This window comes from Triturus cristatus, chromosome 1_2 (genome assembly GCF_964204655.1).
Source record: "Triturus cristatus chromosome 1_2, aTriCri1.1, whole genome shotgun sequence".
Lineage (NCBI taxonomy): Eukaryota > Metazoa > Chordata > Amphibia > Caudata > Salamandridae > Triturus > Triturus cristatus.
Genome location: NC_140580.1, coordinates 28,002,050 through 28,027,127, shown reverse-complemented (window position 1 = coordinate 28,027,127; position 25,078 = coordinate 28,002,050). Strand labels below are relative to the sequence as shown.

The 25,078-nt window shown below is 44.1% G+C and overlaps 1 protein-coding gene across 4 annotated transcripts in view; it reads left to right on the top strand.

Moving 5' to 3' along the window:
* PPFIA4 (PPFI scaffold protein A4) overlaps positions 1–25,078 on the top strand; it is a 3,163,248-nt gene that overhangs the window by 2,220,705 nt on the left and 917,465 nt on the right. For all 4 annotated transcript variants that reach the window (XM_085600211.1, XM_085600208.1, XM_085600219.1 and 1 more), the window contains one exon: positions 20,181–20,243. In XM_085600211.1, the coding sequence (XP_085456337.1) occupies positions 20,181–20,243 (63 nt within the window). The remainder of the gene's footprint in view (positions 1–20,180; positions 20,244–25,078) is intronic.

The following is a 25,078-nucleotide window of genomic DNA, read 5'->3' as shown; positions in this document are numbered from 1 at the left end:
TGCTTTTACATGAACTAGTGCAGCAACAGATGTGGCTTAACGGCCAGAGAGGCCGACTTTGAAGCTCGGGAACCGGTTTGAATCCCAGCAGGGACGCTCAAACATGCTGTGATTCTGGGCAAATCACTTGATTTCCCCATGCCTAGAAATAAATGTTTCCTTCTGTAATGCCACAGCTGCTCATGTAAAGATCTGATACCTTCGGGTCGAGTTTGCGATATCTAAAACCACAAAATAAAATAGCAACACTTTTTTTTTTTTTTTACATCACGGCACGTATTTTACTAGGTAAGTGACAGTTGTGCATCCGGCTTCGTTGGAACAAGCCTGCAATTTAGGGTTACGGGAAGTCCAGTAAGGGCTGCAGATTTTACATCGTGGACGCCCGGAGAGAACGAGTTACTATTAGCAGGATTTGTATGTTCGAGGTTTATAAGCGTTGGAAGCTGCGTTACAAATAATGTCCGAGTTTTGATAACAGTTCGGAAATGTTGATACAAAAAAAAAATAAAGAACGCTGTCTAAGTTATTATGAATGACCTGTTTTTAAACCACTGAAGCCTCAGTCTCGTGGCAGTAATCCTGTGAGTGACAGGTGTGCTGTCAGTCAGCACTATGACTCATTTTATAAGACCGAATTTGTGCTACTGGCGTTTGAACTTGTGACCTCCAGGCTCAGTGACTGCGGCAGCTGCATTAGGGAACGGAGGGACATGTTATCAGAGCAGTAGGGAAGGATCTATAGGATAAGTTTAATGAGGTGGTAGAAAAATTGAAAAAAAGGAAAATGAATGGCATGAGATTGACGTAACACGAACAACACATGGTCCTGCACCCTGGAATACAATGCAGATCCCGTATCCGAGATCTCTCTCTCACTGACCCAGATCTAACCGTACGTACTCGTCCGGTTTTGGCTTACCGCCGTTCATTTTCTTGCGGGGACTTATTTCCTCCTCACGCCGAGTTCCGGCCACCAGTACCCTTTCGACACAATTGCGAATACCCTCAAACAGCCCTGATGAGTCACAATAGCTACACGTTGTGACGAAACATGTGTCGGCTGATTTATTTTCATGTTGTATTGGTCTGAATTCATAAATATAAAGAAATTTTGCTCATAATACGCCTGATGTCGACCTTTGTGATTACATAACAAGAAACTTCAGACATCTATTTGATTTTGATGGGCACACCCAGAACGCAATCATTTTTCATACGTGTGCACAGGACTTCATTTCCACGAACAACACATATAGATGACTCGAATACTATATTTCAATTTGAAGGTGTAATATCCTAAACTCAGCAACACTGCTTCTGAGTTCAGACAAATGAAGAAAAAGGAAAATATTGTTGATGACGAGTTGAAGCATGACTCCATTGAAGCAACCGAGCTATGTGCAAAACCAATACCAGATTTTAAGGAAATCCCATTAGAGGAGGAAGATTTGACATTGCTTGTTGATGGTTCGTGTCTAAAGGGTCCATATGGAGGATTGAAAGCTGCTTATATAGTATGTTCTGCTTCAGAAATGTTAGAATCGTCCTCTTTACCAAATCTGACTTCAGCACAAGTAGCAGAATTCATTGCTTTAACGAGAGTTTGATGCTTGTCAGAATGTGAATGGGACTATCTATATAGATAGCCCGTATGATTTTGATGTGTATGACTATGGTTAAACTTTGTTCACAAAGATTGAAAACAGCATGTGTATATTGGATTTGTTAGACACAAATCAGAAACCAAAACAAAGGTGGCGCTTGTAAAGTGTTAACTCCATTAGACTGACATGGATTTGGTCAAATTAGGAAAGAAGCATGCTGACCAAATGGCAAGGCGTAGTGTCTTGCAGGAAGGGACAATCCTTGAGGGAAATGAAGATGGAAATTTCACAAATATGTTACACAGAGTTTGAACAATATAAGCTGTTTCTTTATGGATTCATTTAGACTTCTTTGACTGAGTTGAGAGACCTACAAGAAGATACTCCTGATGATGATGACAAAATAAAATGGATGAAATAGGGTTGAAAAAAGAATTATCAGGATTTGTGTGTAAATAAAGTTAAGAATATATTCTACCTAACATGATGCTGCAGCCCAACGTTTGAAGAAATTCCCAGGAAGATAAATTTAAATCAAACACTGTGAGCCGGAATCCAAGACAAGAAAGCAGTCGACCTGGGAGACTGATTAGAGTAAAATACAAACTGGTAAAAATCAGCAGAAGGAGAGTTCCTAATAGGAACTATCTCTCACCAGAGTTGGGATATTTGGCTACAATATCAGAAGATGATACAGAGGAAGATGATGATTTTTCACATTAACTAAGATTAAAGCTGAAGAAAACTGAGAACTGACCTTGATATTTTGTTTTGAATTTCTCTTCCTGCCTAAAAGTAGAAGATGAAGAAGAATTTGATCTTTCTTATCAAGAAATTTTGTTTTTGTTTGTTTTTGATTTTTCCTTATTATTTTTGGTCTTTAACATGAAGATTGGATGCAGCGCTTGCTGTAAACTTTTAGAGATAGCATCATTAACTTTAATATTAGTAATATTTGTTGGCTTGATATATGTGGGAAATGCTTCAGAACATATAACTGATAATGCTGCAACTTAGATTAACCTTAAGGAATTAAGACAAGAGATACCAGTATGCTGAAATAATTTAGTTAATGCTTTTAGAGAAATTGTGTACACAAGAATGATCGGATACTAAATATGGTTAATATTAGAGATTATACAAATCTGAGCTGAGATTAATATGGAAGTTGCTTATTTGTGTTTATCAGGTGAGAAAGAGTGAGATTTTATTTTAGAATGTAATAGAGGTATAAAAGCGATAAGAACTTTGGAAGAACACAAGACTGCTTTAGAAGACATCAAGAAGGAATAATTTAGGTTTTCAGGTTTGTAAGCAAGATTGAGAATGGAGTGAGAAAAAAAATCCTATTCCTATGGAAGGCGGTAAGGAAGAATTTGTTAGAGAAAGCACGTGTCAAAACTTATGAGTTTATGGAATTTCAAACAGGGAGAGAACCTAACTAATATTACACTTGAAACTAGGTCATTAGAAGAGTCAGGTGTCTGGGAAACTGTAGGACCATGTATAAAGTCAATAAGGAGTTGTTTTGGGAGAGCAGGTGAGTGGCTTGGTAGTGTTGGTAATGGAGTTCTGCAAGTTGTTCCCCCTCATAATCAGTGTCCCGATGCTAAGCCATCTCTCCTCTTGTTTCTGCTGAGCATCAAGTGAATGATGTCAATAAATTAGTGATATACAACATTGTTACACAATGTGTATTATGAATTGTGCTTCCTTCATGTGCTCAAATTATCATTTCCAAAACTTTGGCTAAAAATCTTAGTGTAGTTGTGCTAATGCTATGAACTATTGTTTAAGAAATATTTCATTTGTGCAGCACATCTCCGGAGCGTATCTGATGAGGGAGTTATCGTAAGATTTCTCTTACCTTAAGAAATGAGCTCGTGCTAAAGATTTTGAGAATTCGGTTGTTTCTGATTTTCCAATGTGACCCTAGCCATGATCATACTATACTCATATTGCAGAATCTATGAATAGTTTGTGTGATTTGTCTATAAAACCTTTGGGGTTGTTTGTCTTTGGAGGGAGATTTTATTCTTTTTCCAATTTACTTGTAGATGAATGGCCATGCATCTCTTTTATTTTTAAACTTTGCAATGGGATGCGGTCAGTACTCGTTATAAGTTTGACACTTAGAATTTTTACTAATTTAATAGAGACATGTGGCCGCAGATTCCTTGCCTTTGAATTTCCTGGGCATCAGACTAGATCTGAAAGATTTTTCTTCTAGCATACTCCTGCGTGCTGGTAGGTGGAATCGGTTGGCTCTGCGTGATGGTGCCTTCTGCACAGTTGTAACATCCGTGCCACCTATATAGGCACCACCTCGGCACGCTGACGTCAGTTCTTTTCTTTCTGTGCTAGCCAACGCAGATTAGTGAAGAGAGCTGCCCTCTGTCACTTTTTGACAGGCTTTTTTCAACATTTTGTCTACCTCTTTTTTGTGTGTAGGTTATTCCTAACACGTCCAAAAAGCCTTATGGATTCAAGCCCACACCTGTTTTGTTTCTGGTGCCTGGAGCACTACCACGACTCAAAGTTGTGCTCCGACTGCCAGGCCATGGCTCTGAATGTTTTGAGGGGGCGGTCCCTAAAGCTGCTTGTGGCCTGCCACTTTGCACCACATCGTTCTCCTCTGAGGTCTCGTTCATGCTCCCGGTTGTGAGGAAGGTCCGGGCACTGCTCTGGGAGTCCTAAATCTTCGTCCTCCCATTCAAAGTCGTCAAATTGGTCAGGTAGGAAGCACAAAAAACTAAGAAGCCGAGGCGTGCTTCGACTTCTCCCTGTTCATCGGCCAACACAATGGAGGAGTTTCCGTGTTCTAGTCCTCATTCCTCTGAACCTGTGCCTCAGTCGGCTCTGTGCTTCCCCACCTTCCTGGGAGCCAGAGCGGCCCTTGCCCTGCACAAATTATTTTATGACACCATGTGCCTCATATTTGGGTGGCCTGACTCCACTGGTGTGCCTTCAGGCTCAGAGGGGGCTCCATCAGGTTCCATGTCGACAGCTTCGGCCTGGCACCAATGACCCCCCTTATGGATCTGGCAATGGATCCAGACCAAGGTCATGCCATTGCAACCTTCCCTGGTGCTGGCCCCGACTCCAAGACTACCAAGGCTGCTGGCACTACCCCCCCAAACTCATCCCCAATGACCCGGAGCCAGGTCAACGCCGACAGAACCCTTAGATCCTAGGTCAGTTCCTCACCCTTATTCTGAAGGGCTAGGAATGGAGGTAGATTGGATGGGAGCACTGGACCCTTTACAAGACCAGCCTTATCAGGACATGGACTGGTAAGAGGAATTGGGGGAAGCCAGCAGATTGGATACCTCTTCAGATTCAGGGCTGCTCCCCCCCCCACCAGTGGCTAAAGAAGAGGGAGCATCATAAGCTATGGTGGTGTGAAGGGCAGCTGTGGTTCTGGACCTTCAGCTCCTTTTCATGGCAGTCAAGACGAATATCTTGACAGAGGTCCTGCAGCCAGGTGTCTCCTCCTCGGAACCCTTGCTGCCCTTCCTGTGAAAAGGACTATCGCCTGCCACCATCACTCTGCACCAGGAGACCCAAATTTCCACACCAACCACCCTACTCCCAAGAGCTTGGTGGTCCAGGCCTCTACCTCCCACAAAGAATTCCCTCACACATCCCCGGACAGGGAATCCAAGAGGCTGGACAGTTGGGGTTAGAAAATGTTTTTTTCCGCCAGCCTTGCATTGTGGTCTGTGAACAACTCTTTCCTATTGGGCCGTTACTCCAACTCCCTGTGGGTAATGGTAGTGCAAGTGCTGCCACGGGTCACGAAGGAGGCCCAAGCAGTATCAGATGGGAAATATGCAGCAAAGTTATCCATTTCTTGTGGTCTTGACACGACCAACTCACAGGGCAGAGCGATTTTATCGAGGGTAGCTGTTCAACGCCATGCTTGGTTGAGTACTTCTGGCTTGCTTTTCAGGAACCCTGCAGGCCTTGGTCATAGATGTGACCTTTGATGGCACCCACGTCTTCGGAGACAAACCAGACATGGCACTGGAGCACCTTAAGGACTCATGGGCTACAGCCAATACCGTGGGCGTCTCAATGACCACACATCCCGCGCCTGCCTTATTCCCCTTTTGTGGCTACGTACAGGGCTATCAGCCACGCCAGCCATATCCCAGCCACAAGACCGTTCAAGTCCAGCAACCTCTGCACAGACTTGGGCGCGGTTCGTTCTGACCCTGTGGGTTGGGCGGCAAGAGGTCGGGTCAGTCCACCACTTCCCCTGCAGCCTCAGCACCCAAACCTTCCTAATCCAGCCCTTCCAGATCATGGGCGGCCAGTTGGTGGCAGGATCAGCCATCACCCCCACCACTGGCAGAACATCACTTTGGACAGTTGGGTTCTCCAGATAGTCCAAAGGGGCTACTCCCCTTTGAGACTGCACCTCCCTCCTTGCCTATTATTAAAAAGGCTCTTCTATAGCGCATGGCTACTCGGGAGCATCCCAGCGCTTAAGACTAACCAAGCAGAGAAGGATTGGGAATCTAGAGCTATTTTAAATAGTTGTTTGGAAACAACTTACGACTGGCTGACAGAGGATCACCGGACTTTACTTCAGGAGGAAGTCATGACTCTCATGGCCAAGGGAGCCATAGAAATAGGCTGTGGTTGTTATTCCTGCTACTTTCTGGTCCCGAAAAAGGACAAGGGTCTTTGTCCTTTCCTAGATCTGCAAGCCCTCAACTACCTCCTCAAAAAGTAAAAGTTTAAGATGCACACTCTAGCTCAAGTCTGGTCTGCTCTTCATCCAGGAGACTGGATGGTAGTATTGGACTTGCAGAATGCCACATTTTCACATTGCCGTTGTGCCTGCTCATCAGCACTACTTGTGGTTTATGGTAGGCCACAAGCACTTTCAGTTCACTGTGCTACCCCTGCGGCCTTACCAGCACTCCTTGGGTGTTCACCAAGGTGATGGCAGTGGTCGCAGCTCATCTGAGCAGATCAGGGGTCCCAGTCTTCCCCCTATCTCAACGACTGGTTATTTAAAGTGGTCTCGCCCCAAGCTGTTCTCTACCAGCTTCAGACTATAGCGAGCCTCCTGCATTTGCTGGTGTTCACAATCAACTTGCCGAATTCACACCCGACTCCCTCTCAGATGCTCCCTTTCAGCAGAGATTCTGGACAAAGTGCAGTTTCGGGAATATCTTCTCGAACGGCTAGTACTGGATATTCAGGCTATGATACTGATGTTTCTGCCTCTATCCTGGATTTCGGTGAGTGACTCTGAGGCTACTGGGCCTCATGGTATACTGCATCCTGCTAGTGAAACATACCAGATGGCATATGCAGGCTTTGCAATGGAACTTGAAGTTCTAGTGAGTGCAGCATCAGGGAAATCTCTCCGACATGGTCCAGATCTTGGAGGGAACTGCATAGGACCTGCAGTGGTGGCTAACTAACCGCAATTGGGTCAGAGGCAGACCACTCCCCTCTCCCCACCCAGGACACACAGTAGTGACTGCTGCATCACTCCTTGGATGGTGCCGCCATCTGGGAGAGGTGGAGATCATGGGACTCTGGTCTCTGGTAGAATCTGGAGTCCACATCAACTTGCTGGAGCTCTGAGCAATTTGCTTGCCATTGAAAGCCTTTCTTCCTTCAATCAAGGGACAGCTGGGTGAAGTGTTCATGAACAACACCACTGCCATGTGGTACTGCAACAAACAGGCAGGGTGGGGTTGTGGACCATTTGTCAAGAGGCCCTGTGTCTCTGGACATGGATGGAACAGCTGGGCATATCCCTGGTGGTTCAACAGCCGGCATGCTCTCCCAGGGCGGACAAACTCAGCCGTGGATGTCTGGCAGATCACTTTTGGCATCTCTATCCGGAGATGGCGCAAGGTCTCTTTCAACAGTGGGGAGAGCCTTGGTTAGATCTGTTCACCTCCACCGAGAATGTGCAATATCAGCGTTTTGCGCGCTGGAGGTTCCAAGGCGGCTCTAGCTTGGAGATGCTTTTCATCTTGACTGGAGCTCAGGCCTTCTATACGCCTTTCCGCCCATACCACTCCTGTTCAGAGTACTAAATGAGATCAGGAGCAACTGGGCCTAGTCATTGTTGTGGCTTTGGACTGGGCACGGAGAGTCTGGTATCTCGAGCTTTGCCAATTGAGCATTGATCCTCCGATCAGGCTGTCCTTTCAGGAGGATCTTCTGTTGCAGCAGCAGGGGAGGGTCCTCCACCTGAACCTGTCAACTCTACACCTTCTAGCATGGAGATTGAGTGGGGGTAGTTGATGGCATTCGACCTTCTTCCTGAAGTTTGCAATGTTATTTTGATGGCCAGGAGGTCCTCCACCAAGACCACGAACGCCTGTTGGTGGAACACATTTGTAAATTATATAAAAAGGTCTATTGGTCCTCTTTCTGCTTCCCTTTCTGAAGTTTTGCTTTTTATTTTGATCCTTGCCCAGCAGGGCTCTCTACTGGCCAGTCTCAAAGAGTACCCTTTGGCCCGTCTGCCTCCCTGAGGCTTCCAGACCAACCCTCATTATTTAAATCTCCCATTGTAAATAGATTCCTCAAAGGCCTTGTACATATGGTTCCACCTTCCCCTTTCATTATGCTCCTGTGGGACCTTAATTTGGCTCTCACCTTCCTAATGAGCACTCCTTTCGAACCTCTGCACAATTGCCCCCTCCAGCTGCTTACCATCAAAACAGCCTTTTCAGTGGCAATTACATCTGCCAGAAGAGTGAGCGAATTGCAGGCTCTGTCATCCAAGCCTCCTTACCTGACCCTCTTCCCTGATAAGTTGGTGCTTCGCACTAGGGCCTCTTTCTTATCGAAAGTGGTAACACCATTTCATGTGGGGTAATATCTCACCATACCCACTTTCTATGATGCTCCGTACCCCTCTAAAGAAGGGAAGCGACTCCACTGTCTGGACCCAAAAAGAGCATTATTGTTCTACCTTGACCGCACTAAAGAGTTATGGATGGACAACCAACTCTTTGTGGGGTATTTTGAAACAAAGAAAGGTCTTGCGGTGACAAGAGGACCATCTTGTGATGGGTGATCCTCTGCATCACAATTTGCTATGCTCGTAAGGGCTCATTCCACCAGAGCTAAGGCTGCTTCCATGGCATTGCAAAGTGAAGTTCCAGTCCTCGACATTTGTAAGTCAGAAACGTGGTCATCCCTGAATGAATGAATGAATGAAAAAATATTTAATAAAGCGCACTGCGGCCAAGCGGCTTCCTGGCGCTGGGGACCTGGTCAGAGCTCACAGAAGGGATCCGAGGGACCTATGAAGAAAAAGCCTGAATGAAAAGAAAAGTTTTGAGGGCTTTTCGAAAGTGGGTGTAAATGGGGATGGAGCGAATATGAAGTGGAAGGCTGTTCCAGAACTGGGGGGCCAAAACGGAGAGGCGAGTGCCACCAGTTCTGTGTTTGCGGAAACGGGGGATGTGCAGAAGAGAGAGAGAAGAAGAACGGAGGGTTCGACTAGTGGCGTGGGATGAAATAAGGGAGGTGATGTAGGCGGGGCAGAGCGGGAGTGAGCTCGAAAAGCGAAGCAGGCTAGTTTGAAAAGAGATCTGAAACGGATAGGGAGCCAGTGAAGAGATTTAAGAACAGGAGTAATGTGAGAGAGTTTGGGAAGGGAGAAAATGAGGCGGGCAGCTTGGTTTTGAATGGCCTGTAAACGTCGAGACTCGTAGGCAGGAATGCCCACGTACAGGCCATTCCCATAGTCGAGGCGAGAGATGACTAAAGCCAGGACTATGGTTTTGAGTGCATCAGTGGTGAAAAAGCGTGAGATTTTCCGGATGAGACGGAGGGAAAGAAAGCAGGAAGACACAACAGAGCTAATCTGACTATGCATTGTTAAGTCGGAACTAACTTTGATGCCGAGGGTGCGATCAGAGGAAGAAGGCGTAGGAGGGGGACCAAAAGAAAGGGGCCAGTGTGCTGGGGACCAGGGGTTAGATGAACCACCCGTGAGAACAAGTTCCGTCTTATCGGGGTTGAGCTTAAGATGGTTAGCGCTCATCCACTGGGAAATGAAGATTAAGGTGGAACTGAACTTAGGAAGAGAGTCAGGAGAGGAGGAAAGATCAAAGACGAGCTGGAGGTCATCTGCGTAGTTATACACAGAGACCCCCAGCTCAAGAAGAGAGGTGACAAGGGGACAGATGTAAAGATTAAAGAGAAGGGGGGAAAGAGAAGAACCCTGGGGAACACCACAGGTGACCGGACGGGGGGGGGCAGAGAAACCGGAGAGATGGTACCTGGTACCTATCCCGAAGGAAGGATGCTAGCCAGGAGAAGGCCGCGCCCCGAATGCCCGCTGCGCTGACACGGGCGAGAAGAATGGAATGGTCAACCGTGTCAAACGCAGCGGACAGATCGAGAAGGACCAGGGCTTGGGGGAGGTTGGAATCGGCCTTCCCCTTGAGTTCATCCAGAACCGCGAGAACCACTGCCTCCGTTGAGTGACCTGAGCGAAAGCCCGCCTGATGGGAAGCGAGAAGGCCATTATCCTCGATATACGAGGAGAGGCAAGAGGTGACATGGGTCTCGAGGATCTTAGCTAAATAGGGGAGAAGGGAGATGGGTCGGAAATGAGCAGGGAGGGAGGGATCCAGACCAGGTTTTTTTAGAATGGGGAGAACGACGGCGGATTTAAATGATAAAGGAACAGAACCAGAGGCCAAAGAAGAATTAAGTAGAGTGAGCGGGGGGACAGGAGAGTCAGTGAAAAGAGTTTTTAGGATGCGCGCCGGGGCACAGTCTGCAGGGGAACCAGATTTAACCTTGAGCAGGTAATTGTAGAATAGATCAAGAGAAATAGGGGGGAAAGTGGCAAGGGAAGAAAGCGGGGAAGTAACAAAGCACATAGGGGTAGGTTGGGGTACAGTCGGAATGTTAGCTTTAATCTTCACAATCTTTTCTATAAAAAAGTCATTGAGTGACAAACAGAGGGACTGAGAGGGGACCAAACCGAGGGAAGAACGATCAGAGGTGGCAAGATTGTGAACCAGGGAAAAGATTTCACGGGATTTGTTTGCAGAGAGAGCTACTCTCTCAGTGAAATAGGAGGTTTTGGCCACAAGGATAGCTTGTTTGTAATCAGTGAGGAGTGATTTATATTTAGCGCGCAAAGAGGGAGAGTACTGCCGTCTCCAGAGACGTTCCGACCGCCTGAGGTCGAGTTTTAAAGCTTTAAGCTCTGGAGAAAACCATTTGTGCGCATCGTAAGGGTGAACCGCCTTGATCTTTTTTAGCGGGGCCACTCGATCGCACGAAGAGGAAAGCCATGTACTGATGGCGTTGGCCTGGGACTCAAGGGGGAGGTTAGTAAGATCAGGAGCGGAGGAAACCAAAGAAAGTGAAAGAGAATCAAGGTCGGTCTGATTCCAGTTACGGGCAAGGAGATTTTTGGGAAGAGAGGGCTTGTCAACCACACCCAAGTGAATAGAAAAGGAAATAATATGGTGATCTGACCAAACACAAGGGGAAATAGAGGGAGGTGAGGCAAGGGGGCGAGAAGACCAGATTTGGTCAAGGATATGACCTTGTACGTGGGTAGAGGCTGTGACATGGGAAGTGAGATTCAAACAGTGGAGAGTGGCAGAAAAGTCTTTGGAAGGGAGATCTTCCTTTGGATCTCCTGGCCAGAAGTTGAAATCTCCGAGAAATAGAACGGAGGAGTTGTTAACCACCAAGGTGGCTAGAAGATCCTGAATAGAGGCTACGAAAGAAGGCATCGATTGGGGGGGACGGTAAACAAGAACAACAGTAAGAGGAGAGGGGAGATTAAGGGAACGGGCCACAAGGTAGTCCACGTTGGATATGAGGGAGTGAGGGAGGAGTTGAAATTTAAGTGTCGACCGGACGATCATCGCCACCCCTCCACCGGCCCTACCATCCGAGCGATCAGCTCGGAGGGCATAGTAGGTGTCGGGGAGGATGGCTAAAAGATCAGGGAGAGAGTTGGCAGAGAACCAGGTTTCAGTCAGAAATAAAAAGTCAGGAGAGTCAGTAGTCAAAAGATTAAAGAGTGCTGTCTGGTGTTTGACTGCAGACCGGGTATTAAGTAAGTAGGCAGAAGCCACAGTGGGAACAGGGGGGGGACGAGAAACCGGAGATAATGTAGTGGGACAAAAGGAAGAGTTGAAAGAGGTTGGTATCGAGTAAGGCAAAGGAGAGGAAAGAATACCAAGTGAGTGTAGATGATGTAAGGGAAAAAGGGGGGGAGAAGGAGAGGCAGATAGTGCTATAAGTTGAGCGGAGGAATAGACCAAGTGAGGAGCAGGGTGTGTGGCCCCTGGTCCCGGCCCGTCGCGGACGGGCGCAGACGGGCTTAACTTAGGCGCAACTTCGGCGCGCCTCCATCGCGCCCGCTGCGCCCGTCCGCTGCGCCGCCGGAAGACAGGAGCCGTTATATGGGGGCGACACATGAAGAAGGAGGGTCAAAGGGGAGTGGCAGGGGGGGGGAGGAGCCAAAGAGCTGCAGCGCCGAGGCCAGAACCGCCCAAGATGGAGGAGCCGCCCGTCCCCCTCCGAGAGTCAGGCGAGGAGGGGGCGATCAGCGGAGGCGGTCTGGTTGCGTGCAGGAGAGAGGGCAGCCAGGGAGGATCAGGGCGCCGGATCCGAGGCGCTTTGAGGCAGTGCAGGTAGGCGGCAAGTTAAAAGTCAAGAGTTCTTAGTAAAAATAACGTTGCTCCCGGAGAAGCCTCGGGAGATCTGGCGACAGGTGCGCACATTTACCAAACGCTACTGCCTGGAAAGTTCCTGGAAAGTTAAGTCTGCAGGGATGGCCTTTTTGGCCTGCCCTAAACGTGTCTGTAGTCCCTCCTCCAGGGATAGTAGTGCTTGGGTATCTATTCAAAGGTAAGGAATCTGGCGCCAGATGTCTCTATGAGTTGGACAAGTTACTTGACTTCGGTAATGCCTTATCTGGTGGAGACATGATCTAGCAGCAGAATTCTCACCGACTCACCCAGCCTCCCGGCTCTGCAGACCGGTTTCTAGGGTCAGGGCAGTAGTTGTTTAGAAACACATCAATGTCAGTGCACTGCATGGCTCCGCATTTCTGGTGTGGAAATTTGTGAAAAGTAACTGACATCAGTGTGCCAAGGTGATGCCTATATAAGTGATGCAGATGTCACAACGGCGCAGACAATGCCGACAATGTCACGTGGATCCGACCGACGCACCTACGGGTGCGCTGGGGTATTGATCAAAGAAACCGGTTTCAGTCTGATGCCTGGGAAATTTAAAGCTAAGGAATCTGTGGCTAGATCATGTGTCTACCAGAAAAGACGTTACTGAAGGTAAGTAACTTGTCCACTAGGGATTATTAAGTTTTATGATTTTGTATTTATCTGTATCTCTGTACTGGGACTTCATGGCATTCATTGTATTTTTCCCTGTACCACAATTAAACCAATCTGTGTTAAATTTATGTTTTGCATTATTTTTGTTCTTGAAATCAGTTCGTTAATGTACCATTATTGTTTAAGTCTGCAAAATTGGATTTACCTGATGAGGAGTGCTGTCTCTAACCGCTAAATAAAATAAAGACACTGGAGCAAAATTAATTTGAAAAAATATTGGGGTGGTTAAATATTTGGGTTTAGGTGATTACTGAGGTTTGGCTCCCACACAGTGAAAACCTGTACAATTATTTGTGACTGTCACCACTGCGATTTTGGGTATTACTTTCTGCGTTGGCCCATCTGCTTTGCTTAGAACTATGGCCACCTCTACATGAGAAGGCATTGACCCCATGATTGAGGTTTACGTGAAATATGGCATTCTTGCCCTGATATGACCCATTTAACTGATCGGTTGGGTTGAAACGATGCTACATCTTAGGGCCACTCCTTTAAAAGAATCATTATATTAAGGAACACTTTTCAGATCTGGACTTATAATCATGATGGAACAGGGTACATCTTGGAATGTATATGCTTGTATCATATTGTACAGTTCACTTCACTTTCATTTTTAAGCTCTGTGTTGTCTTCACTATTGTTGATTGTTACTCTAAACTATATGGGAAAACTGGGATGCTTGATTATTTTTATGCAAAGCAGCATGGACGTGTGTCCGTGTGCCCACATTTCAATTACTCATAATAATCTAGTAGGCTATGCTACCCCTTTTCTACATATGTATTTTTCCTTCAATCAGGGTAAATTATTCGAGCCAATCAATTAAATACGTAAAGTCAGTGACTTCTCTTGAATTGATGAATTTGTGGCACACAGAGAAGTTCAACAACCCTTTTCATCCAACATAATTTGACCTTTCTTCCCTTATAATTGAGAGTCCAATGTAAAGTTGGGGACCTCCTAGATTGAGGTAGGAAGGTAAACCCCACACACTCCAAATTACATCTTTATAACGTTTTTTCCATTTGGGCTACATGCAAATCTTCAATGTTTTCCAAATGTTCCTCCCATTAAATGAATTGGCTAAAAAATATAAAATGAAAAAAGGCTTCAAAAAAGTCTGATGGACAATTGCGATTCTCCTATTACCATGACTAGATAATCTTGGTTTCATTAAAGACATGGAGGCTAACATTAAGCATAATACTTTTAATGCAGTCTCCAAGCAGCCGCGTACATCACAAAGTAAAAGGTTCTGGCACAGAACAATAGGAACATATAAAAGGCATGAGCCAACAACAATCTGCCTCTTATACATGGGGTGGAAAAGAAAATAAGTCCCAAATTGTAATGTTCCAACGCTTGTCTTAAACCAATCGCGATACCAAGGACAAAGATGAACGAGGAAGGAACCAAAAGGACAAACTTCTCGAAATATGAAAGGTTACCTGAGAAGAGAGCAAGATATAAGCATTTCCAGAAAGGACAGAATGACAAGCAATGCACAATGCGACCTAATCAATATGATGTTATAAATAAGACAACTAAATCTTAAATAATGTTTGAATCAATAGAAAATATTTTCCATCAAAGGTATTAGAGATGATGAGCAAAAAATATATATAATGTAAGCCTTAGCCTTCCTAGGGAAGGGACAGGTGGGATAATGTTGGCCTCCGTGTCTTTAATGAAATCCAGATTCTCTAGTCATGGTAATAGGAGAATCGCAATTTCATTACAAGAACGGAGGCTACATTATGCATGTTGGTAGCTTTGTAAGACTACATCAGACATGTGTTCAATTGGTTTGCAGTAATGTCGTGCGAATGTGCTAGCATTAGACCAGTCGGTCGCTTTAAGCATATCGTCCAATTTACCACCAGACCAGAAAGATTTACTGGCCATAGCACCTCTAAGTGAGTGAGCTTGGAATTTTTTTTAATCAATACCTGCTAACTTCATGACAATTTTGACCCATCTGGCAATAGAGGTCGAAGTTACAGCTCTATGAGTTTTAACAAAGGATTTAAGTAACTGATTCACACCCTGAGCACGAAGACCATTCATTCTGCGATCGTACTCTCTTATGCAATCTACCACACATAGTTTTGGGAATAAATCAAAGCGTGGATAAAAAATTGAATCAGACATAGTCTTGGTTCTCCTAATTAGCTCAAATCTGACACCAAATATATTATAGGATCTATTGGTAATTTCAAGAGCTTTGACATCAGAAATCCTGTGGCAAGAAATTAAACAGCAGTGTTGCGAGCTTGATGGATAGTGATTTCCTATTCAAGTGAGTATTATCAGGCCAATTAGTGAAGAGATCTAGAATTAACTTAGCGTCCCAGAGAGACTTAGGAGCTCTCCTTAGTCGATTACTCTTCATTACTCTACAAACAATAACATTCTTACCAACCGTTTTACCGTTGACAAGGGCATGGCCTGCAGAAATAGCCGATCTATAGCAATTGATTGTTCTATAGCTGAGACCCCTTTCGAATAGTTCCACAAGGAAGTTCAATAGGTGCCTCCAAGGAATCCAGGTTCCTTTCCAGGCACCAACGTACCCAGCTTCTCCATATATTATACCTGTAGTGAGTGCCTGGGGCCCATGACTCTCCGAGGAGAGTTGCAGCTGACGACGAAAGTCCTGAGATTTCATTGGATCTCCTGACACTCTACAGGAAGAAGGTTCAAACTCCTGGTCAGAATTGGGGGGTGACCTCCATCTACGTCTGTTAGATTCTCTTGGGTAGGAATTAAGAAGGGGGGGTTGCAAGCTAGTTCTAGAGTGGTGTGGAACCAGGCCTGAGATGGCCAAAAGAGAGTTATTAGGACAAGGCTGCACTGGTCCTGTCTCACTTTCTGTAGAACTCTCTGGGTCATGGCAAAGGGTGGGAAAGCGTATGCTTTGACTCCTTTCCAAGACTGGAGAAAGGCGTTCACTGCAAGAGCACCCGGGTCGGGCATCCAACTGAAGTATTTTTCTACCTGAAAAGTTAGTCTGCTCGCAAAGAGGTCTATTTCTAGGGGTTCCCAAATCTTGTTGAGACATCTGAATACAGAAACATTGAGCTTCCAATCGCTGTGATCTAAAAGGAACCTCAAGTTCCAATCCGCCGAGATATTCATTTACCCTGGGAGGTATTCCGCTCTGAGAGCGATCTTTTGTTCCAGGCAGAACATCCAAAGATTTTTGGCTAAGTTCGAGAGGCCCGCAGATTTGGTACCTTCCAGATGATTTGAATAGGCTACCGCGGACATGTTGTCCATCTATGAAATGACTGATCTTCCCTGGATAGAATGTTTGAAGCTCATCAATGTGTAAAGGCCAGCTGTTAGTTCCAAGTAGTTTATGTGGTGAGAGGATTCCTCTTGCGACCAGATACCGCCCGTATTCTGATCAAGAAGGCAAGCTCCCCAGCCATGAAGGCTTGAATCTGATTCTAAGACAAATTCTGGTATTGAGCTGAAAATTGCTTTGCCATTCCAGGCATCTAAATTCTCCAGCCACCAGGTTAGTTCCGATCTGGCTTCCTGATCTAGAGTAATGCGATCTCTGTACCAAAGGCCAGATATTAGGGCTCTTGTTTTTACACTTTGGAGAGCGCAATAATTTAGAGGACCCGGAAAGATGGCTTGAATGGAGGAGGAAAGGAGACCCAGCCGTCTGGCTAGTTCCCTCAAAGACCGTTTTTCTTGTTTTAGGACATATTTTATTTCCTTCCTGATTTTGGTTATTTTCTTTGATGGGAGTAGAAGGAAACATATTGTTGTATCTACGGTGAAACCCAGGAACTCCAGGGTTTTGTAGGGAGTCAAAATTGATTTTTCTTTGTTTAGAATAAATCCCAAGCTTTCTAGTAGGTCTATTATGGTCTTCAGATCTTGGACTATCTGTGAGTGGTCTTGGGACATTATAAGGATGTCGTCTAGGTATACTATTAGACAAATTCCTCTATCTCTTAAGGATTGTTCTCATGACGTTGGTGAAGCACCATGGGGCAGAAGAAAGGCCGAAAGGAACTACTTTAAACTAGTACAGGTGGTTTTTCCACATGAACCGAAGGAAGGGTAGGTGAATTTTGGCCATTGTGATGTTAAAGTATGCATCTTTCAGGTCCAGTTTGTCTAGCCAGTCTCCCTCTAGTAACAGATCCCTCAGGAGATCGATGCCTTCCATCTTGAAGTGTCTGTTAACCAGAAATTTGTTTAGTTCCCTTAAATTTATAACGGGTCTCCAACCCTTGTCCTTTTTCTCTACGAGAGAGAGTGTACCTATAAATTTCAATGCTTCTAGTGAGACCTCTATTATAGCTCCTTTTTGAAGCATAGAGGAAATTTCCTACTCTACTATTTATTGTTGGTCTAGAGAGAGCGGGATGTCTCTCGGGAAAGAAGTTTGTGTTGGAGTTTCTATATAGTATATCATGAAGCCCTTGACAGTGTTCATTACCCATTGGTCTTGAGTAATTAATTTCCAATTCCGATAGAAGAATTTGAGTCTGCCTCCCACCTTTTGGGGGAAAGAAGGGGAAGGAAGAAGAAGTAGAGTACTCACTTTGTGGGTTGTTGTTGATGGTGGATCCACGTGTTCTAAACCCTCAGTTGCGAGGGCCTCTCCCTCTCTGGGGGTAGAATTGGGGAGGATTGTTGGGTTGGTAGCCTCTTCCATAGCCTCTGTATCTTGAGTAGGGCCTCTGATTGAAGCTGCCGGAAGACAGGCCCCTTCTATCGGCCTGACCTAAAAGGTTAGGGTTAAAAACACGCTTTATGTTTTGTTGGGCCTTATCCAAGGCCGTAAATGTGGAAAAGTACTTTCCTAAAGATTTTATAAGGTCTTCTCCGAAGAGTAACCCTTTGGAGTTTTGAGAGGATTCTCTATCCGCCATGTCACTCAGTTTGAGATTAATTTTTGTCAATACGACTCTTCTCCTCTCAGCATTCAGGTTGGCGTTGCCCAGCAGTATCAAAGCTCTCTGGCTCCATCCCTGATTAAATCTGTATCCACTGGTGTGCCATTCACTTGGCTTTCCTCAGCAGAGTCGATTATCCTCGCTAAAGGTCCCAGGACGTCGAGGAGACGGTCCTGACACCCTTTGAGGGATCTTTCCATCCCTTTTCTCGGGTCTCGCCAAGTTTAAAGAGGAATTTTATTAACTCTGGGTCCAGGTTAGGGATTTGGCAGGTCTTGTCCTGAATTGAGTGTCTTGAGCACTCTGCTCTGAGTATATTCCGAGTGTCTTTCTCTAGCGAGTTTCTTAGCCATTTCTGTATGACTTTGGCTACATGATCCTGAGGCCACCACTCCGAGCTTCTCAGATGTTTGAGGTTAAGTAGGGAGAACATTTCTTCCCCCAAGGAGTTGAGGATACTGTCTTTGGAAGAGGAAGCGAGTTCCTCCGTCGGTTGGCTGAAAAATTCTTGGTCGTCCTCATCCAAGTCAAGGACGTATTCGTCAGGTATGTCTGAAGACTCATCGTCTTGTAAATCGTTATCTCCCATTTCATATTGAGCACCATGATGCGTTGTGCCTCTAGGGACACCCAGAAATGTTGTGCCGCTAAGGACACCAGGATAGGTCGTGCCGCTAAGGACACCCAGGGAGTTTGAGGCGCGAAGGCCTCCATTAATTGTTGGGGTGCTAAGACCTCTTAAGTTAGTTGAAATGCTAGGACCTCTCATTGTGCTCTTGGGGGTTGGTTGTTCGGTAGTTTTCTTTTTCTTTTGTCTTTTCCCCCTTATTTCAATGAGGTCGTCGTCGGAGTGGTAACCTTGGCTCCCTGTAAAGTCATCCTTCTTGGTAGGAAAGGACATCTTTGAAGTCATAACTTGACTCAAGGTCTCAACCATGCACAACCTCATTTCCTTATGGATAATTTTTTTGTTGAAGGTCTCGTTGTCCATGTTAGGGATGGGGGCAATGGTGTCAATGGTGTCGTCTGAATCAATGTCAGACATTGTGCGGTAGCTAGGGTACCTTAAAGGCTGGGAGTAATACAGACAGTGGGTTTTGGACCCTTAAATGGTATAGCACCCGTAGAAAGGGCACTCTGAAATAATACAGGCGCTTTAATGCTGGGACAAGTCTTATAAAGGTGGACAAGCCACTCTAAAGAGGGGGACTTAAAGCTTGTTGGGCGAAGCTTTACAGATTCAGAGGCCTGATGGCATAAAACAGGTTTACTTTTGAAAATCCCCCTTTTACAAAAAAAAAAATTATGTATATACTGAATTAATCACTTGCGGGTCCAAGAGTTATTGTCCTGTGAGGCTTCAGAAATGAGAGCAAGCAAGCACAAGTGAGATTAGGTGTCCCTAGGTGCGATTTTCGAATGCAGGCGGTCATGAGTGGTCATATTAGAAGGCTCCTTCTTGAGTAGTAGGAGATATTCTACTCGAGCAGTGGCAAAATCAACTTGAATAGCCACACGCTCTCACACCGCATGGTGCAGTTTGCATTGATTTTTCAGTGCTGCTTGCGCTACGGCACTAAATTGCAGCACAAGCAGCGCAATGTGCATATTTTTCACCTGTTTGTGGAACTCAGCGGAATCTCGCAGAGTTTTTATGTAACTTCGCGGAATTCCGCAGATTGAAACTTTCACAAGTTGCGCACACCCCTGATAGTTTTCTCCATAATATGCCCTAAATATCCTCTGGCAATAATTCTATCATGCCTTGGTACATGTATAACTCCATTGTTATGTTTCAGAGAGCACAGACAATCCTAACGGAAACTAACACAATTAGAATCACAGAAGAAACTTCTAACTTATTACACTGCCTTTTAGTGAGATGTTAATCAGACAATCATGACCCTGCAAGCCTGTGTAGTTAGGCAAGGGTAAGAATCCCCTCCAATTGAGTTTAGAGGAAAAATAGCACCAAAGGGTTCCTTAACAATTACAAGTAGGGATAAGGATATCATTTAAAAATGAAATCTAGCTACCAATGTGCTACTTCTTCTTAGAAATAGTCAACCGCCTGGGAGTCAGATTTTAAGGACCTAACAGGACATGTATGTAATCTTATACTCTATAATTAGTTTGTACTTTGTTAATTTCAAGTAGCTTGAGCTAAATAACTCCGAAAGTTGTTTTTGGATCATTCATATTATGTTTACTCACTATTGTACTCTGTTTCAACACTGACCTTTATTTTCTTTATTTTTTCCCCCTAGTCGTCTGGAAACGTCTGGGTGACGCATGAAGAAATGGAGAACTTGACAGCTTCCACCAAAACAGTCAGTGCCAAGTTATATATTTTTGGTTACACCTGAATTTGTACTTTGTGTCCCTGCATTTTGTTATAAACGGAAGATGTGAATACTTTAAAGCAACATTGATTTGAATTAATAATTTGGACAGTGCCTTGATACCAAGCAATAGGATGCCTTGACGCTGGTTGGAGGCAACCTTAAACAAGGAAGAATTGGATTGGAAAAAGATGGATTTTCAAATGCTTGAATGGTGGACTGGACAACTGCGGAAAGTCTCCTGACAGGAAAGGCGCCTGCTTGTGCATAGCTACCATGAGCAGGAAACGTGCTGGTTGGCTTGTTAATGTAGGCAGTGAAAGAACATTTGGTGTCACAAATTTCACCTAAATTGTGAACCCCATCAGCAGGGAGAAGGGAAGTGCAAGGTCCTCTGCTGTCTAAGAAGCGGATGACAGGGAGCTGTTGCCAAAAACGAGAATTTTTGTTTAGCAGTATTAAGATGCAGAGTGTTGGCATTCATCCATATGGCAATTGCTCTCATGCTGTCCTTGAACAGAGGTTGATGGAATGAAGGTCACTTCTGAGTTGTACAACTGTTTACATGCCATCAGCATAGGCATAAAATCACAATAGAAAATGTAATCAGGGCAGCAAAGCAGGGCCATATAAATATTAAAGAGAATGGGGATCAAAGGTGATCCCTGAATGACCCTGCAAGCTGGGGGCACCCGGTAAGAATGTTCACGTCAAATGAAGGGAAAATCTTTCAGGCCAGTGTGTTTGAGACTGTGGATGAGAGTAAAATGATCTACTGTGTTGAAGGTTGCCAAAAGATCTACTAAAATAAGGACTGATGAACCCTCAACATCTATTATTTGATGGATTTCTTTGGTTGAGGGAATTAGAGCTGTTTCTGTAGAATGAGAAGGATGTAATCTCGACTGCAGTATAGACAGGATGTTGCAAAAATTCAACATAAAGAGTTATTGGTTAACTATTTAATCAGTTAACTTTTCTGTGAAGAAGAGAGTAGAGATGGGGCAGTATTTGGCTCTTTGGTTACTATAGAGGGTTTCTTCAGGACAGAAATAACATCTGTTTTTTTCAGTGTTTTGGGACTTGGCCTGCTGCTAGCAAAGTCTTGCACAACGGTGGTCAGAAGGAAGTGGAGAGCCTTTCGATAAGTGTAGGTATACAGCAGCCCAAGACAAAGGACAAGAAATAGAACAGATTTTTAATAGGATCATTATTAGGGTTAGTAATCAGAAGTGAGTATAGAGCACTTTGTTATGGTTCTTGACATTCTCAAAGTGATAATGATAGTAGCGAGACTAATCAAACATGTTTGGTGTATTTGCAGATTACTTGTCTATAAATTTCTTTATCATAGGAGGAGTAAGAGATCTTCCTTAGATGTTCAAGTAATATGCAAAGTCTTTCAGCAGTATTAACAATCTGAGTATGTCACAGGGGCCAAGACGTACACGTGTAGGATTTACAGGGTATTATATGCATAGTGGAGTCTAATCTAAATCTACAGTAGTCCAATTATTCAAGAGGTTGTTACAGAAATTGATGACTAGGTCAAAAGAAGTGCTAGAGGACTCCAGAGGCGGATCAATGCTGAAAGTTTCAATCAATTATAGAGGATAGTTTGGCTAAGGTGGATTGTGTAAATAATAGATAAAGGGTGTTCCAGCAAAATGGGTGGGCCGAGCACACATTTTTGAAGATTAAGGGCAGAACAGAAGGTAATTAAATTCTGAGTAGAAGTGGAGCCAGGATTAACATCCTGCATACTGAAATTGCATAGCACAATCATTTGGTCTGTTTTAAGACAAAAGGAGGTGACCTTGACTAAGAAGGTGTGAATGAATGATGCTCTTAACACAATATGTAGGATGAACGGAGATTTTGAGGACAAGGTGTTCAGAGTCAATGGAAAGCCCAATGAAAAGCAAGAGAGATGTGAGTGGCAATGTAGGACTTTCTGTACAATGCAGTAGGTAAAGTAAGAGAGAAAATGAGGTTTGGTTGCATCTGAAAAGGATAAATTATCTTACCAATGTGTAAGAGGTGTGGAGTTGGGCAGCACGCCTAACCCTAGACCAGGCAGAGGCCATGACGGGAGGAAACAAGCTTGCTTTTCATGCAACTTCAGTGCAATGCTAGTAAGGCCGTGCAAAAGTTGCCTCTAAATAGGCCTCCGAGACATGACATATCAAGAAAGCTAGACCACTCAACTGGAAAGGCGGAAGCCCTCAGCCAAGAAGACTTTCATGGAAATAAAGGAACAACTGTGTCCTGGATAAATGTTTGAAAAGGAAATCAATCAATGTCTGTACGAAGGTAAGAGGGTAAGAGGAGTACAAATATGAACCTGCAAGAAACCTGCCTAATATGATCTAATGTGGCATCCCCATGTAATAGTAAACATTTGAAATTTTCTTTTCCCCGCTTGTCTGGACACCGAAATGGGGAATACATTTTTCTACTTTAGATCAATTTGTAAAATTATTGGCTTGGATAAAAATGTTCAGTATCCGCATCTTCATACGGAATGACCATACTGACATATTTTGCAGTCTTGCTACAGACAGGTTTGTATCCTCCAAGTTTTCAGCTTGTGTACTCTATATTCACATTGAGATTTACAAAATTTAGATTACGATTCCAAAATAATAGATGACACTGTCTGGAAATATTAAAGGTAACAATGCTGAAGGTAACAGTGCTGTACATCATGAACAGAACATACTCTCAGACTCCAATGCTCAAATTTGACCAAATTCTTGGCATAATGTATTAAATAGTTAAAGATTAATCTAGGCCTGGGAAGATTGTCAGATCAGCCCCCCCAACCCCCTCCTCCCGATCAGAAGGACAACAAGCATTGGCAAAGCCAATAGGTCTCGCCTTTGGGACCTTATGTGTTTAGCCAGAACTTTTGGCTATGTTGTAGAGCATTGTGGCTTCTGTGCATCATGTTGAAAAGTTATAATAAAAAGTGTTAAGCATTTTTGTTACCTTTATACAAACGAAGACATTATATACAACTGAAAAACCTGATTAAAAAAAGATTTTAACATAAAAAATGTCTTCTAATTTTTTTGTACTTGCACTGCTGGCAACTTCTTCCTGTCTGTTCTCATGCTCGTTTGTTATAATTTTTTTGTTATGGGGGAGCGGGACATAAATAACGGGGGAGTGGAGGTTGGAAAACAGTAATTTAATTAGAACACGAGCAGCGGACGGACACTAGGGGAGAATCAACAGATGACAGATTCCAAGGGCAGACTGATGTAATGCTTAGGTGGTGCGCTGACACAAAATGGTGGTGGTGAATGATGTTTGGTGCCCAGGTGGTGACACTATATGGTGTGGATTGGAGGTACGTTGTGGATTGAGAAGTTCTGGAGTTGAAACATGTTGTTTGGTGTGTAATTATGCGGTGTGTATTGGAAATGTGTGCTGTTGGATTGTGTGGCCTGGAACTGTGGTGCTGAGTGAAATTATGCTTATTGAAATTGTGTCATGGTGTGGGGTGCATTTGTTGATTGGTGGTATATGGTCTAGAGTGCATTTAGGTGGAGTGTATTTATGTTGCAATGAGTAGTATTATGTGGAGTGTATTTATGTTGCATTGAGTAGAGTAATTATGTGGCTTGTAATTTTGTGGTACTGAGTGGTATGTGGGGTGTATTTGTTGTATTGAGTAGAGTGTAATTATGTGGCATGTAACTATGTCACACTGAGTAGTATTACGTGGAGTGTATTGATGTTGCATTGAGTAGAGTAATTATTTGGCGTGTAATTATGTGGCACTGATTTGTATTATGGAGAGTGCATGTTGTATTCAGTAGAGTGTAATTATGTGGCGTGTAATTATGTGGCACTGAGTGGTATTTGGAGTGTATGTTGCATTGAGTGCAGTGTAATTATGTAGCATATAATTAAGTGGCACTGAGTGGTATTATGTGGAGTGTATGTTGCATTCAATAGAGTGTAAGTATGTGGCCTGTAATTATGTGGCACAGAGTGGTAATATTTGGAGTCTATGTTGCATTGAATGCAGTGTAATTATGTAGCATATTATGTGGCACTGAGTGGTATTGTGTGGAGTGTATGTTGCATTCAGTGCAGTGTAATTATGTAGCAAATAATTATGTGGCACTGAGTGGTATTGTGTGGAGTGTATGTTGCATTCAGTAGAGTGTAATTATGTGTTTAATTATATGGCACTGAGTGGTATATGGAGTGTATTTATGTTGAATTGAATTGAGTGTAATTGAGTGACGTGTAATTATGGGGTACTGAGTGGTATGTGGAGTGTATTTCTGTTGCATGGAGTAAAGTGTGTATGTGGCATGTAATTATAAGGCACAGTGTGTTATGTGGAGTGTATTTAAGTTGCATTGAGTAGATCTAATTATGTGGCGTGTAATTATGTGGCACTCAGTGGTATTATGGGGAGTGTATGTTGTATTTAGAAGAATTTACTTATGTGGCGTGTAATTATGTGGCACTGTGTGGTATTGTGTGGAGTGTATGTTGCATTCAGTAGAGTGTAATTATGTGGCGGGTAATTATTTGCACTGAGTGGTATTTGGAGTGTATGTTGCATTGAGTGCAGTGTAATTATGTAGCATATAATTATGTGGCACTGAGTGGTATTGTGTGGATTGTATGTTGCATTCTGTAGAGTGTAATTATGTGGTGTAATTATGTGGCACTGAGTGGTATTATTTGGAGTGGATGTTGCATTGAGTGCAGTGTAATTATGTAGCATATAATTATGTGGCACTGAATGGTATTGTGTGGAGTGTATGTTGCATTGAGTGCAGTGTAATTATGTAGCA